Genomic DNA, 15,240 nt, shown 5'->3' with positions numbered 1-15,240 from the left:
TTCAGTTAAATACCCAACCAGATATGCAAACTAGATGGGCTCAATTCTGAACAAAGTGGGAACTGGAATATTTTTGGAAAACTGAGTCACTTGAGCAGTGTGAACATTGTTAAGCATTACCTTTCTACCATCTTAAAGTCAAATGATTCCTTAGCAGTACTTACATCAGAAAGGACTTTTAGGAGGGCACGTGCTATTGGCATATCTGTATTTGAATCAAAGAATGATATTGCTTTGCCAACATGTCCACAACGGCCTGTGCGTCCAATGCGATGGACATATTCATCAATAGTGGAAGGCAAATCGAAGTTAATAACATGTTGCACGTGTTCAATGTCCAACCCTCGTGCTGCCACTGCTGTAGCCACCAAAATGGGACACTTCCCTGTACGGAAATCACCAAGTGCTATCTCTCTTTCCCTTTGCTCTCGATCACTGCAAAACAAATCACTTACATTTACACAATGCTGTTCCTCCACCCATGCCCCCTCAAACACATGGCAAGAATGACAGAAGCCACTGTTATTTTATTATAGCTTAACGGAAATGCAGCAATTCTAGAATTACTTTAGTTGCCGACACTTTGGATATAAACGAACACAAGCTCTTAAAAAAAAGCCCTTTTTGAAAACAAGACAGTCCATTGCATCGCATTTCCTAATCCATTCCACTGAATTAAAAGGGTAGTGCAGGGAAATGGAACGGAAATAGAAAAAATGGCAACATTAAACAGCAGTGCAGAGTCAAAGGTCCGTATGACCTACTGTTGCTTCTACAACTTGAAGCAGCAGGAATTCCTGATTATCATTTAGCTCATGAGTCAGCATTTTACCAAAGCAAGTGACCAAGTGAGAAAACACAATTTCACTGAAAAGGTCTAACATGAGCACTCACCAAGGGACTCCACTAACATATCAAAAGCTCCCAACTTGCTCCGTAGTGCCAGGTAAAGCAAACTGATAAAAGGGCCGTGACCACAAAAGAATGGCTGCACTGAATCCACGTTTCAAAAACTGCAAGTTGGTTATGATGGGAGAGTCTGAGATAAATTTCATGAAAACTGCACATGTAATTTAGTACGTGTAGCATTTTACTTGTTTTACAATTGAGATACTATAGCATTTTCAGTCACATGCTTAACTAGACTTAAGGCAGTTAGAGCGTGAATCACAAACTGATATAGCCCCATTTATTCTATTTAAATCAGAATAAAAAACCAAGATCAGACAACATATGGGCAAAATTTCCTCCCCAACACCACTGCATACACTACCCACTCCCCGCATAATTACTGTTACATGTAGTTGCAAAACACAGGGAAATCAGCTTAATAGCAGCCACCGGAACAATTCAATTAAGTGAAATGCTAATTATTTAGAACAGCCAGGGGCAGAAGAGGAAGGTGCAATTGTGAACCTAAGATTCAATGACAAGACTCTTGGGCTTTGAGAAAATGTGTTAATTTACTTTGTGTGTATAATAAACTCTACCGAGCTGACAGATTTGAAGGTTCTACATCAGTGGTCATTCGTGCAAGCTAGAATGAATGGATTCCTCATATGCAACCACAGATCAAATCCAAACTGATCCACAGTTAACAGCTTCATTGAAATCATGTTTGAACTGTTGGTTCTCTTTTGGATTGAATCATGCACACCTCAGCTAGGAGTGAAATACACTATTGCCCAGCAACTCTCCTTTCCAAGATGACTGGCCACCACTTTCTCACCTTCAACCTCAAAACAAATTATGAACTAGATGGAAGGTGGTAGACTTTATACAGGCAGACTAAATTCAATACCAAATTCAGTAGATAAGATCTAAATACAGAAACAAATGAAGCAGTTGATTATAGGAGGAGGAAGACAAGGGGGCAATATAGACTAAAACAATACAATTCTGAAGAGCAGGGACAGGAATCAAGTGACTGTCATTCTTGAGGTGGTAGGTCTGGATGAGAAGGCAAAAAAGGTCTTTGGCTTCATGTGAAGGCAGAATGTCCAAAGCAAGTTATGCTAAACCTTTGCAAACTAATGATTGGGCCCTATTTGAGGGTTAATGCCATTTCTAGGCACCATGCTTTAAAATACCTATCTTCTGATTTGCATCAGAAGACATTTACCAAATTTTAGGGATGAATTACCCACGTTAGTTAGAGAATGGAGAAACTGAGGTTTTCCTCTTTGCAGCAGCACCCCTTGTTCAACCTCTACCAAAGATATGATCTTCTGCATTGCACCATTCCTAGACTCAATGTTGAATCTCCTCCAGCTGCCCCACCCATATTCAACCCCCTTGTTTTTCCCTGCAGCTCATTCCTTTCCTCTCCAAAACCACATTTCCTCTAAGCTCAGCTTATCAAGGAAATTGGATTCTGGCCCATGACCTCTCCCATGCAAGTCCTAACCAACTGTTCACTGGCCATCAAAAACAGAGGACATGGGTTTAACTGTGAGAGGTAGTAGTTTCAAAGGGGATACGAGGGGGAAGTTTTTTTTGACAACCAAGGGGATCAATATATAGAACGCACTGCCAAAGGAGGTGGTGGAATCAGATACAATTACTATGTTTAACAGGCATTTACAGAGGCATTTAAATAGGCAAGGCATAAACAGACAGTCCAAATGTGGGCAAGTGGGGCTAATGTAGATGGACAAAGAGGTCAGCATGGACATGGTGGGTCAGAGGGCCTGTTTGTGTTGTGCAGCAGACTTCCCACACCAAATAACAGAGCCTTTGCTCTTTCCAACTACTGAACCATCTCATATTCCCTTTTCCACAAATCCTGTTCCTTGGGCACAGCTTCCATCTTTCTAGAAAATAACCGAACAGAGCTTGGTGTTTGACCTGGGGACAAGCTCTTGTCATGTCAAGACTGCCCATTTCCACTTTTATTATCTCACTTCTCTTCTGCCTCATCTCAAATGTGCCCAAAACATTGATTTTTTTTTAAAAAAGAAAAGCTCTTAAGTGCGCTGTTCCAATTGCATCCCATTCAGTCACTTAAACTTGTGCTCAGCCACTGCTCATATCATAACTCAAAAACCAATTCAACCTATTAACTTCTTGGTCATTCCATCAGGGTCAAGGTTGATTTGCTACCACTGCAGTTTGTGGTCTTGCCCACCTCAGAAACCAATATTGGACCCACAGGTGGATGCTCCCTTCCGCCATTCCAACTCCTGAAAGAGACTGTTGTTAATGTCATTCCAGTTGCTCTTTCGTCATTTTGACTGGTCACAGTCCAGGAATTTCCAAGTTTGGTAAGACTTCTACAATGCTTTCAACAAGATTTTGAAAAACATTCATACTCTGTCCTAGTAATCTCTTGTTAGGACAGAGTTTGGAGTAAAGTGCCCTTGAAGGGAGTCTGATGTCAGGCGTGCAGATAATAACCTGTCCCTTGCAGCTGGCTGAATTTAATTTCAGCCTTGATACTATGGATATTAGCTTGGGAAATAACAGACATTGGTTTGCTTATCCTGCTAGTGGAACATAGAACACTACAGCACAGTACAGGCCCTTCCGCCCACAATGTTGTGCTGACATTTTATCCTGCTCTAATATCTACCTAACCCTTCCCTCCCACATAGCCCCCCCCTTTTTTTTTTAAATCATTCATGTGAATCTATCATCATCATATCATTCAGACTTGAAGGATCCTGTGAAGAAAGGTTTTCTGGTATCCCTCCAGTCCTTTGAGATGTCTGTTGTAGGTTATTTTAACCATCCTCTATTGTAACCAACTTGCATGCCATCACCTTGTGAATGATGTACAGTTAGAATTTGAGGGCAGCCAAATTTGAAGAATCTTCACACCCCTCCTCAGTTGTGAATCAAAGATCAAAAAGACCTGCTGATGCTGCTCCCTACCCTTTTTTCATTGCTGTCACCCAAGAAACACGTCATACATCCAGATGGTCAGAATCTACACAGTAATTTGGAGAGTAGCTCTTCAACCACTGGGAGGCAGCAATTCAGGACCACCCTTAAAGGCACTACCTGTGGCAGACCTCTCCCTGTAATTAATGCAATCACGTGTCCCTTTTTTTTTTGAGGGTGGTCTGGGATCAGGCAATGTGTCTGAAATCCCTCTCTGCCATGTTTCAGGACATCAGCAGGGAAGCAGTTTGCTCCAGAGACCTTGTTTTCCAACCTCTTGTTGGCAAGGATGGAAAGACTCCACTGAATCATGCAATTTAGGGCACTGTCAAGAAAACCTGAATTGAGCACAGACTTGTCAGAATTTTTCCCAACGTACTCCCTTTAACAGCCACTGATTGACTGCTCCCTTGGCACCCAGCAGTTTGTGCCCTTGGGTGTTTGGGCTATAGATGATAGAGACAAAGATCTGCCAATAACACGCTGCTGGAACTCCTGTGTTCTTTCTATACATTATCGACTCTACGTCAGGAGGTTTTTGATGGACTCCTCAGTTATTGCTCACTCCCATCACCCTTTTGATGCACAATAGTTATCAGCTCCTGGAGCTCCTAAATCACTCTTGCCAACTTGGTCCAGTTGTTTTATGGGAGGGAAGCAAAAATTCTCTTCCAAGGTGTTTACTTTGGTGGATTTCAGGACCGTTTGGCATTATGGCTACTTAATCTGTTGATCAGAAACAAATCAGGTTGCTTGAGAGATCATCTCATAACTTTCTCCAAATCTGCAAGACCTTCGAGGAGGATGTTCCTGTGCTTGCATTTCTCTTGCTGCAGTTGTTTCAGGGAATGACTTATGGAGATGGAGCAGATCAGTAGTTGGTTCACTTGTCATAAAACAGGATAATGTGATCATTGTAAATTATCACTTGCACGTGACTGTCTAATATATGTCAGTGACCAGATCAAGTTTGCAGCCATGAAATCATGTGCATCTGAGGAAACTAGTTATGACAATGTTTTAAGTTTTTCAACGAGACTCAAATGGATCTCTTCCTGTAACAATCATGATTTCAAAGAGGTTTGCGTCCTTTGAACCAGTACTGAAGTCATTCAGCAGTAACAGTTTCTCTCCTCTTCGGAAATGGCCTAGAGTTTACAAATTAAAGATTGGCCTTGTGCATAGCTTGCAGAGTTGGAAGTGCATCATTAATGCAAGCTGGTTCTGCAATAAGAGCAAGCTGGAGGTACATTCATATCCCTTGGGGGGTGGGGGCATTGCCAAAATCCAGACTAGATCATTCTTGATGAGTCTGCCCTTCCAGAAGATGCACCCACAGTCACTGAGCCAGCCATCCCCCTGCTTGTTGTGTCTCACTCAGATAATACTTGTATTATCCAAGTTACCAGGCTACAATAAGCAGACTGGATAGATTGACACCATAATCCAATGACAAGAGCATCCAAGTTGACAGTAGACTATATTCTGCTGTAGAGAGATCAACACTTGTATGTAGGTGGATACACCCAGAAATCCTCGGTTTTCTTTTCAAACACACCCATGACTTAACTGGTAGCTTAATTTTAATCTTTATTAGCCCTTCTTTCTCCAAGATGCCCCTTAAACCCACTTGGCTAAACTTTTGAACCAAATGCCCCATCATTAAGGTTTGGCGTCAAATTTTGATGAATGAAAACAAAAGTCTCAGCATAATTTGTTGTCGATATAAAAGCAGATGGTTGTTCTGATATCTAGTTATATTGACAGATTAAATGGTTCCAAATATTTGGAAGTTAGAATCTTGAACCTTCCCTTCCTAAGAAGGGTCAAAAACAAAACAATGACCCAGACAACTCCAAAAAATATGCAACATAAACAGACTGGCTTAAAGACTTGATGACCTCACTGGTCAAAAAGATTAGCTTCAGTTTTAATTTGAGAACTTTTTCATGCAAGGTCTTTCATTATCACTGGGCCAATAATCTAGAAAACTTTACCCAACAGTTCCTATACCAAAGTCTACATGAGTTCAACAAGGTGGATCCTTATCACTTTTCAAGGGCAATTATAGATAGATGATAAATTGTTAGCCTTCCTTGCAATACCCTCAAAAGGAACTTGAACAATTACAAAACTCTGATCAGAGATCCAAATATAAACCATATGGAGCAATAAAATCCTGCCAAAATGAAAGCATTTCGTATTGGGTCAAGGAGGGATTAAATGAGAAAAGAGTGAGTGAAACCAGGCAAGCACTATTTCTCAATTCTCTTTCTAATTCTGGAGGTGATTTCCACTGTGGGATAGATACGACCCAAACGTCCTAAACAGTTTTATTTACTCCTAAAGCAATGAACATTTCAAGCTTGGTGGATTAGGTAGAATCAATTAGGTTACAGAAATTTAAGTCCAAGCATGATAAACGTACTGCAAAATATTCTTGTCAATGTTTAATACAAGTTGCACTTTTTAAATAACAATGTCAGCACCTTAATTAAGTAGATTTCAGCACAGGAATGAAGGATTTTCATTCCAGAAGGCAAATACATGAAATATATCAGAGAAGTGAGAGAACAAAATAAAACTTTACCCATGAATGCTTGTTGTAGGGAATTTCTCTTGACAAAGGAAAGCAGCAAGAAAGTCAGCTTTTCTCTTGGTATCGACAAAGACCATAGTCCGCTCAATACCTAGGAAATTATACCAAAACCCACAGTTAAAAGGGGCTCTCCTACAGGCTCCAATCCAAAGCAGAATATTAACATCTGGCAAATAACCCAGTAATCTCTCCTCCCACCCCCTTCCCCCCCCCCCCATTACCACAAAAAGTAACAGCCAGAGCCCAAGTTTGTTAGGTTAACTTGAATTACAAAAGAAGCCATCATGATAAAAATAATACTTGAGTATATATTGCTTTTTAAAAAGTCCCAATCTCCAAAGCACACAGGAATGGGAGGTTAAAAACAACCATCTACTTGGCAAATTAGTTGCTCACCGCGGTTTAAGTGTTATAAATTGTTGGTACTCTACAAAACAAACAGCTCACATTAGCTTTCTTTCTGCATAGATACTAAACTTCACCATGGATGCCACCATGACAAGGAGTTTAGAATGGCAGGACCATATTGCTTAACCAGAAGCCATTTTAAAGTCAGTAAATACAGGTAGGTGATAGCTGAATGACACATAAATTATGATACAAGCCACTAATGGAATTAAGATCTCCATCCTTGGTTACCTTGCAGGGATGAGATTCCACAAGCATCCTCCATAATTGCACAAGAAATATCTACTTTTGACTAAAATTTCATTAAAAATGTGATTAAACCAATACCAAATGACTTTAAAATGCCTTCCACCTCCCCACCATGCATCCAAATATTTGCAGCATTTCTCCTTTCCCTGAATTTCACACATGGACAGCTTGGAGATGAAGAGGAGACTCTCACCTATGTTGGTGAGAATTTCAACCAGTTTGTTTCTTTTGGAATACTGGTCTACCTGGAGAACGGACTGCTGTACGTCACCACAGGCTCCTCCCACTTGACCAACAGCAAGGAACAAATAATCACTCCTCATGAAATCTGCAGCCAACCTAAGGATAAAACCAAAAGTTATAAAAATTAACAGCTAACAGTTACTGGAATAGTAACCCAAAGGCAGGGACTAAAAATCCAGAGACCACAGTTCAAATCCTACCATGGCAGCTGTGGAATTTAAAATTCAATTTATAACCTGGAATTAATCTGTGTTTCTTGACATTATTATGGGCTTACACTCATCTTCCTGTGAATTCAAGTTGCTACATTGTAGGCAAACTTTTGAGAACATGGTCACTGACTGGTTAAGGTCTTCCGAGTCATTGAGCATTTTTGGGAGGTGGGAGGAGAGAGGAAAAGAAAAATGTTTGGAGGATGTGGTGGTGAAGAGAACAGTAGTGTCCTGCCATGGGATACTTTAAGCAGTTTACAGTCAGTCACCTTCAAGAAAAGTGAATTTTACAGGCAGAATTGGCCATGATTGTTTGTAATTATAAAGGGTACCAGATATCTTGCTGTGTTGTTAGAAGACCACATGGTGCCATATAAAATATTAACATATGCCACTTGAAAATGAACATCAGGTTTTTTTTAAAAAAGCAAACCTGCTTAAAATGGACTGAAAAGCTATGCTTCAATCAGAGAGAGAAATAAGAATTCTCACCCCATAACCCAGTGCATAGAGTAAAAGCACCTAATCTACCAGAGACAAGACTGCAGATGCTGGACCACCGATGACCTCATTGGATGATGGAATAAATGGTTGTGTGGCTAAGTTTGCGGATGACACCAAGATAAGTGGAGGAGTAGGGAGCATAGAGGAAATAGAAAGAATGCAGAGGGACCTAGACAGTTTAGGAGAATGGGCAAGGAAATGGCAGATGAGATTCAATGTTGAGAAATGTGCAGTTGTACACTTTGGAAGTAGAAATAAGCGGGTAGATTATTATCTAGAAGGAGAGAAGATTGATAGTGCGGTAGTACAAAGGGACTTGGGGGTACTCGTACAAGATACCTTAAAAGTTAACCACCAGGTTGGATCGGTGGTTAAGAAAGCGAATGCTATGTTGGCATTCATCTCGAGAGGTATAGTGTATAAAAGTAAGGATGTGTTGATGAGGCTCTACGCGGCGCTAGTGAGGCCTCATTTGGAATACTGTGCGCAGTTTTGGGCCCCGCATCTTAGGAAGGATGTGCTGACGTTGGAGAGGGTTCAGAGGAGATTTACGAGAATGATTCCAGGAATGAAAGGGCTTAAGTATGATGAGCGTTTGTCGGCTCTTGGACTGTACTCGCTGGAGTACAGAAGGATGAGAGGGGACCTCGTAGCGACATTTAAAATGTTGACAGGTAAGGATAGAGTAGATGTGGCTAGGCTGTTTCCCTTGGTGGGCGTGTCCAGGACCAGAGGGCACAATCTTAGAATTAGAGGGTACAGTTTCAAGACAGAGATGAGGAGAAGTTTCTTTACCCAGAGGGTGGTGAAATTGTGGAACTCCTTGCCACGCACAGCAGTGGAGGCCAGATCAGTGGGGGTATTCAAGGAGGAGATAGACAGATATCTAAATAGTCAGGGTATCAAGGGATATGGGGATAAGGCTGGCAAATGGGATTAGAATAGTTTTTTTTTCTCTCTCTTTTTTCCCACCCCATTTCTTTTTCCCTTTTCCTTGGAGCGGACTCGATGGGCCGAATGGCCTGCTTCTGCTCCCTTATCTTGTGATCTTGTGAACTCCTGTGTCACCACTCCCCTTTATACTGGCCATCTTGCCTCTCCATGATCAGTCCCAATGGAGAGCTTCAAGCTGAAACATCAATAATTCCTCTCCTCCCGCAGATGCTGCTCAACCCACTGAGTTCCTCCAGCAGATTGTTAGTTAATCTACCCTGGAATTAACTAGCACTTTTGGAGCTCCTGAGCAGAATGATGTGGGGTCTAACAGGTCTACTATTGATATGGCCTGGTAAGTTAATCAAAAGGATTTATTATAAAAAGCAAAACTGAGATCCATTTTGCAATTCAGTAAGAAAATACTGCATCTTAACAAATTATACTGCTTTTAAAGATTATAATGTCCAGGACCAAGATGGCATTTTCTTTAATGTAGTACAATTGAGTGCTGGTCTCCAAACCTAGAATTGCTTCTTCTAATTACTAATCATATGTTGCATTAAAAGTTCCATTGCAGAACTTGTTAATCATCTGAAAGCTCAATGACTGCATTCAAATCCAACAGGCTCAAAATACAGCCAGCAAATTCAGTCTGGTTATCTCACCCATTTCTGTACATTCACAGACTTCCACATTTATGACAAGATATTTAAACCAATACTTTATCAGCTGCTTTGACAACACTATTAGAATTAAAGATCAAGTGCCACCTGGGACCAAAGTGCTTCCCTCAAAATACCAAAAATAAACTACAGATTGATGCTTCAGCTCAAAGATCCTTTGTCAGAACTGAAGTGTCTTCAACCAAAACATTCACTCTGGTTTTTCTCAGATGCAGTGTGACCTTCTGAATATTTCCAGCATTCTCTTTTTATTTTACATTTTTAAAAATAAAACTACAGATCATTTTATCCAAGCTGCTTTGGGTCTTATGATGAGATAGTTAATCACCTTTTCCAATTCCCTTCAATTTCTTTTCATTTTCAAATTTGAATAGATTAAAAGAGGATCACTAAATATGCCCCCTTCACTCAAACAGCACACTAGTTTAAATCCGCCAAAAATATTTCTCCTCGTCTCTCCTCTGGACTTGTATAATGGATGAACAGGTAACAAATAGATTTACGAAATGTCAATATACAGATTAAATTATAATAGCAACAATTTGGAGTCAACTTCTTCATATAGTATCAAACTAACTTTCTGAAAGTTCAAACCAATTCAAGTCAATTCCATTCATAGTGCAAACACAGCTCAAACATGGTTGCTGTAGATTACAAGACTAAATAATCCTATACATAAGCACAACCACTGTTTAAATGCTGCTCAACCCCTCCAAGCTCAAAAGACAACTGCACCACTTACAATGAATGGGCTAGGGAACATTCCAGAAAACTGTCAGCATTAATTCTAATTTGTGTAAAGGGTTCATTGCTTACTCAAGACCAAACAAAACCTAGCATCATTTAAGTATATGGCTTCAGGCTGCAAATTATTGAAGAATATTTCTCTGTACTGATGTGTCCAAGTTTGGATGAATCTCAAAAATTTAAAAGAGCAAGTCTACATTAAACTTGCTTAACCTTTCAAAGTTAAGAATGCAAAAATGTTGCTAAGCACAGTCACATTACATTTTACCTCTGAATCTCTCCAGGAAAAGTGGCACTAAACATCAAAGTCTGACGGTTTTGTTTCAGTGGCATGCCAAGCGAGTCGACAAGTTTCCGCATATCTGGTTCAAATCCCATATCCAACATGCGATCTGCTTCATCCAGTATCAAGTACTGGACCTTACTAAGGGCAACCTTGGAAATAAAATGGTGCCAAGTCTTAAAAGTGTATTCAATGTCTAATTAGAGATGCTGATCTTTAAGTCATAAGCTACTAATAAATGGTATGGATAAAATAAGATTTCTTTATTAGTCACATGTACATCGAAACAGTGAAGTGCATTTTTTCTTTTGCGTAGAGTGTTCTGGGGGCAGCCTGCAAGTGTCACCATGCTTCCAGTGGTGACATAACATGCCTACAACTCCTAACCTGTAGGTCTTTGGAATGTGGGAGGAAACCAGAGCACCCAGAGGAAACCCACACAGACACGAGAAGAATATACAAACTCCTTACAGACAGCGGCCAGAATTGAACCCGGGTCACTGATGCTGTAATAGCGCGACGCTAACCACTACACTACCATGCCTGCCCTAACAATGACAACCTATAACTAGAGGGAAGTCCTGGTGAGGATCACTTTGTCCAGTATCTCATAGATCAGAATGCACCTTTTGTAGAAGCATCCCCTTTTTAAACTTCCTTGACTTCAAAGGAATATCAAACAACTGCAATAAAGGACAGGCATTCATTCCACCCTCCACCCCCCCCCCCCAGATTACTGCTCAGCACGTGGACAGGACTCTACCCAGAAATTGGTGTTAAGAGTTAGAAACACTTCAGCAGCCTTTTGTACTTTAATAGCTTTGTGTGTGACATAGGAGGTGTACTTGTTATTGGATACACATCACACCCAGCTAGTTGGCAAGGTCAAAAAATGGAGGGGGGGGTGCGGGGGAGTCTGCTTCATCATTTTCCATGAAGCTTAAGATTTGTCGTCTTGCAGCTCATCAAGCAACACAATCTTTCTAGCATTTCTACCAAAAAAGGTCAGGATTCCAGTTTCTTCTTAATGTTAAAAAAAATGCTAATCTCATTGTTTCAAGATGTCCAGACAGGTGTTCTGCTCCCAAGATGACACAAGGAACGCGATCTTACCAACATTCAACAATAAATTTTTAAGAACTGTTTTGGGTATGCAATGACAGATCTACAACTTACTTTTCCTTTAGAGATAATATCCAAAAGTCTTCCTGGGGTGCCACACAATATATTACAGCCTTGCAAAACCTGACGGATTTGATGTCCTATACTTGTTCCTCCATAGAGTACAACAGGTCTCACAACAGTTCTGCACAAGCAGGAGAAAAAGAAATGAAAACAACAATTTTTGTAAAGCTAGGTTAGGCATCCAAAAATTCACACCACCAATTGATTTTACCAAACAAATTTTACTCAAAATTTCACATGTCCCTTAAACCCATGACTTTATCCTTATGAACTCTCCTCCAACCTTTACTCCACAGAAAGCAAACCTAGCTTTTCCCCTTCACCTTTGATTGGATACAAAACAATGCAGAAAGATGATCTGGAACTTGCCTTCTGCAAGGGTTATAGAAATTACAGGCTTTTAAAAGGGAATATTAAAAAAATGCATGCTTGAAGTCTGAAACAAAAATAAAAAATACTGGAAACACTCAGCAGATCAAACAGTTATTCTTTGTCAGAGCTAGGAAAGGAGGCAAGAAGTGGACAGATAGATAGGACAAAGACATCAGCAATAGGGAATTGAATAGCTACAAGGAAAAATAAAGAGGGGCAAGAGAATGGGATTAAAAAGACAGTTTCACAAAGAGCTGGCGCAGATGTAATGGGTCAAACGGCTTCATCGTGTGCTTACGATTCATTGAAATTTTTGAAATGTCAGAAACATTGTTTGACAGTTTGGACAGCCAGCAATTAGATTCCCAGCAGTTTTCGGAGAAATTATTGTGCCCCAGCTCAACATTCCCTCCCCGCACCACCCCACCCAATGGGAGTCAGGAAACAGGCCCTTCAGCCCAACTCATCCATGCCAACGAAGGTGCCTACCCAAGCTGGTCCCATTTAGCCTATATCCCTCTAAACATCCTATCCACGTACCTCCTTGTGGAAAAACCTTTCCCTTCTCAGCTTAAACCTATGCCTTCTTGTTTTAAGACTTCCCTGACCTAGGGAAAAGATTGACCATTCACCTTACATACTTCTCCAAGGTCACGCTTCTACACTCCCACAGAAAAGTTCCAGCCTATCTGGCTTCTCCTTATAATTCAAGCCCCACCCAGTACTGGTAACATCTTTGTAAATCTTTTTTGCACCCTTTCCAGCTCAATGGCATCCTTCCTATAACTAGGAAACCAGAACAGCACACAATACTCCAAGTGTGATCTCACCAATGACTTGTACAGTTGCAACATATCATCCCAACTCCTGTACTCAATGCCCTGACTGAAGGCAAGTGTGCCAAATACATTCTTCACCACCATGTCTACCAATGTCTTCACTTTCAGCAAACCATGTACTTTACCCTCACGCCTTTGTTCTATAACACTCTCCAGGCCCTACCATTTACTGTGCAAGTCCTGCCCTAGTTTAACTTATCAAAATGCAAAACTTCCCACTTGTCAGAGTTAAATTCCATCTGCCATTCTTTGGCCCATTTCCATAGTTGATCTAGGTCCCATGATAATCTTAGAAAACCATCTTCGCTGTCCACTTACCACCAAATTTTGGTGTCATTTGCAAACTTACCATGCCACTAAAGAAATTCTTGTCAATATATTAGCCTCTGGAGGAATGGAATTGGAAAACTCTTCAAGTTCCCATTGGTGAAACCATGAGGTGTCCAAACTTTTCTCAATGATCAACAGCAAGTCTGAATGGCTTGCTGCTGATTGCAAATTCTGGACAATCATCCCTTACTTCTACCAAAAGATTTTAGCTTACTATTTCAAAATCAACCTAATGGTTGTGCATTTTTCAGCAAATTTGTCTTTAGAAGAAGCACGTGCACAATTCACTTACCCGTAAGAAAACTTTCTAGCTTCTAGATATATCTGATTGATCAGTTCACGTGTTGGTGCTACAATGACTACTTCTGGTTCCTGGAGCTCCTTGAATCGATCAGCTACTACCTTGCCCCTCAGCAGCATTTCTATTATTGGCAATAAGAAAGCAGCCTGTGACAATTAGATGAAAGAAAAAACATCCCATCACTGATTAAATGAAACCAAGGGGCAAACTGCCAACCTGTCTTGGAATCAGGAGGAGAACACAAAACTTCAGTTCTTTTCAACTGGTGGTCATGGCTAAAAACAGCAGCATTTTGAACAGAATATTCAGCACAATATTACATATAGATGAATAAAACAATGAATAAATTTGAATAAAGAGGGTTTCATGTACATATGGGAGAGTCAGGCAAGATGATTAGCTTGTGACTTAAGAAAATCACTACAAGTTTCATCTTCAATGTAGTATTGTTAATGAAGATACATCACACACTGCAACTGTCACTAGCCAAATGCTAATGTCATGTGCCAGGCCAAGAACACGAAGATTTAAATGCTTTAGCACACAGTTTTTTTGTTTATGAAAACATCAGCATATTGAGGTGGGTTTCTACCAGTGGGAAAGTGTTGAACAAGGGACACAGTTACAAGTGGAATTTCTTCTTGCGAGGGTGACAAATCTCCAGAATTCTCCACCCCAAAAGGGATTGTAGAGGCTTGACCATTTGGAGGTCTTAAAAAAAAAGGGGCAAATAAATTTTCCAAAGAGCAGGGAATGAAGGGCTATGGGGAACTTTCAAAGAAGAGGAGCAAAGCCTGAAGCAGATCAACCATGATCATATGGAATGTACGGTAGGCATCAAGGTGCCAGGTAGCTTGCTGCTGCTCCTATTTTCACATCTTGAGAGATATGAAAATGACACAGATTATTAATCCTTACAGTTGATGAGTTTCCTTTTTCTACTACTCACTGTTTTCCCAGAGCCAGTCTGAGCACATGCCATCAAATCCCGGCCAGAAAGCACAATTGGAATCCCATGCTTCTGAACTGGTGTAGGCTTCAGATAACCAGCCTTGCGTATGTTCGTGTTCAAAGTTTCACACAGATGAGCTTCATCAAATGTCTAGAGAAAAAGAATTTCAGGTGATGTGTCTTTTTCCACCAGACTTGACAAATGTACAAATCTTTCATCCCAGTTAAACAAAGTTTTCTGGTGCCAATCCAAATGTGAAGCAGTTAAGAAGTTTCTATCATGGGAGCCAGAGAGGGTGGGGAAGAGTGAATGCACAAGGTAGAGAGCTAAAGCTATTAGCTTCTTTCTAGTTCCTACTAACCTCTGACAGGTCAGGTAATTGCTGCAAGTTTTGAACAGAGCCTCAAAAATATTTTTAAATTAAAGAAAATTAAAATCATGCCTGAAATTTAAAAAAGAATTAAGGCTTTTGAATAAGAGTTTACTTATTTCAAGTTGAACAACTTAGAGCAGCA

At 40.4% G+C, this 15,240-nt stretch overlaps 1 protein-coding gene across 8 annotated transcripts in view; it reads right to left on the bottom strand.

Annotated features, from left to right (window-relative positions):
* The window catches only part of ddx4 (DEAD (Asp-Glu-Ala-Asp) box polypeptide 4), a 91,079-nt gene that overhangs the window by 9,199 nt on the left and 66,640 nt on the right, over positions 1-15,240 (bottom strand). For all 8 annotated transcript variants that reach the window (XM_052032775.1, XM_052032765.1, XM_052032783.1 and 5 more), the window contains 7 exons: positions 14,723-14,875; positions 13,765-13,919; positions 11,923-12,052; positions 10,732-10,898; positions 7,332-7,477; positions 6,473-6,572; positions 165-435 (listed from right to left, as the gene is read on the bottom strand). In XM_052032775.1, coding sequence (XP_051888735.1) covers positions 165-435; positions 6,473-6,572; positions 7,332-7,477; positions 10,732-10,898; positions 11,923-12,052; positions 13,765-13,919; positions 14,723-14,875 — 1,122 coding nt within the window. The remainder of the gene's footprint in view (positions 1-164; positions 436-6,472; positions 6,573-7,331; positions 7,478-10,731; positions 10,899-11,922; positions 12,053-13,764; positions 13,920-14,722; positions 14,876-15,240) is intronic.

The sequence above is a fragment of the Pristis pectinata genome, chromosome 2 (assembly GCF_009764475.1).
Source record: "Pristis pectinata isolate sPriPec2 chromosome 2, sPriPec2.1.pri, whole genome shotgun sequence".
Classification (NCBI taxonomy): Eukaryota; Metazoa; Chordata; class Chondrichthyes; order Rhinopristiformes; family Pristidae; genus Pristis; species Pristis pectinata.
Note: the sequence above shows the minus strand (reverse complement) of the source record. Positions and strands in the feature narration are given on the sequence as shown.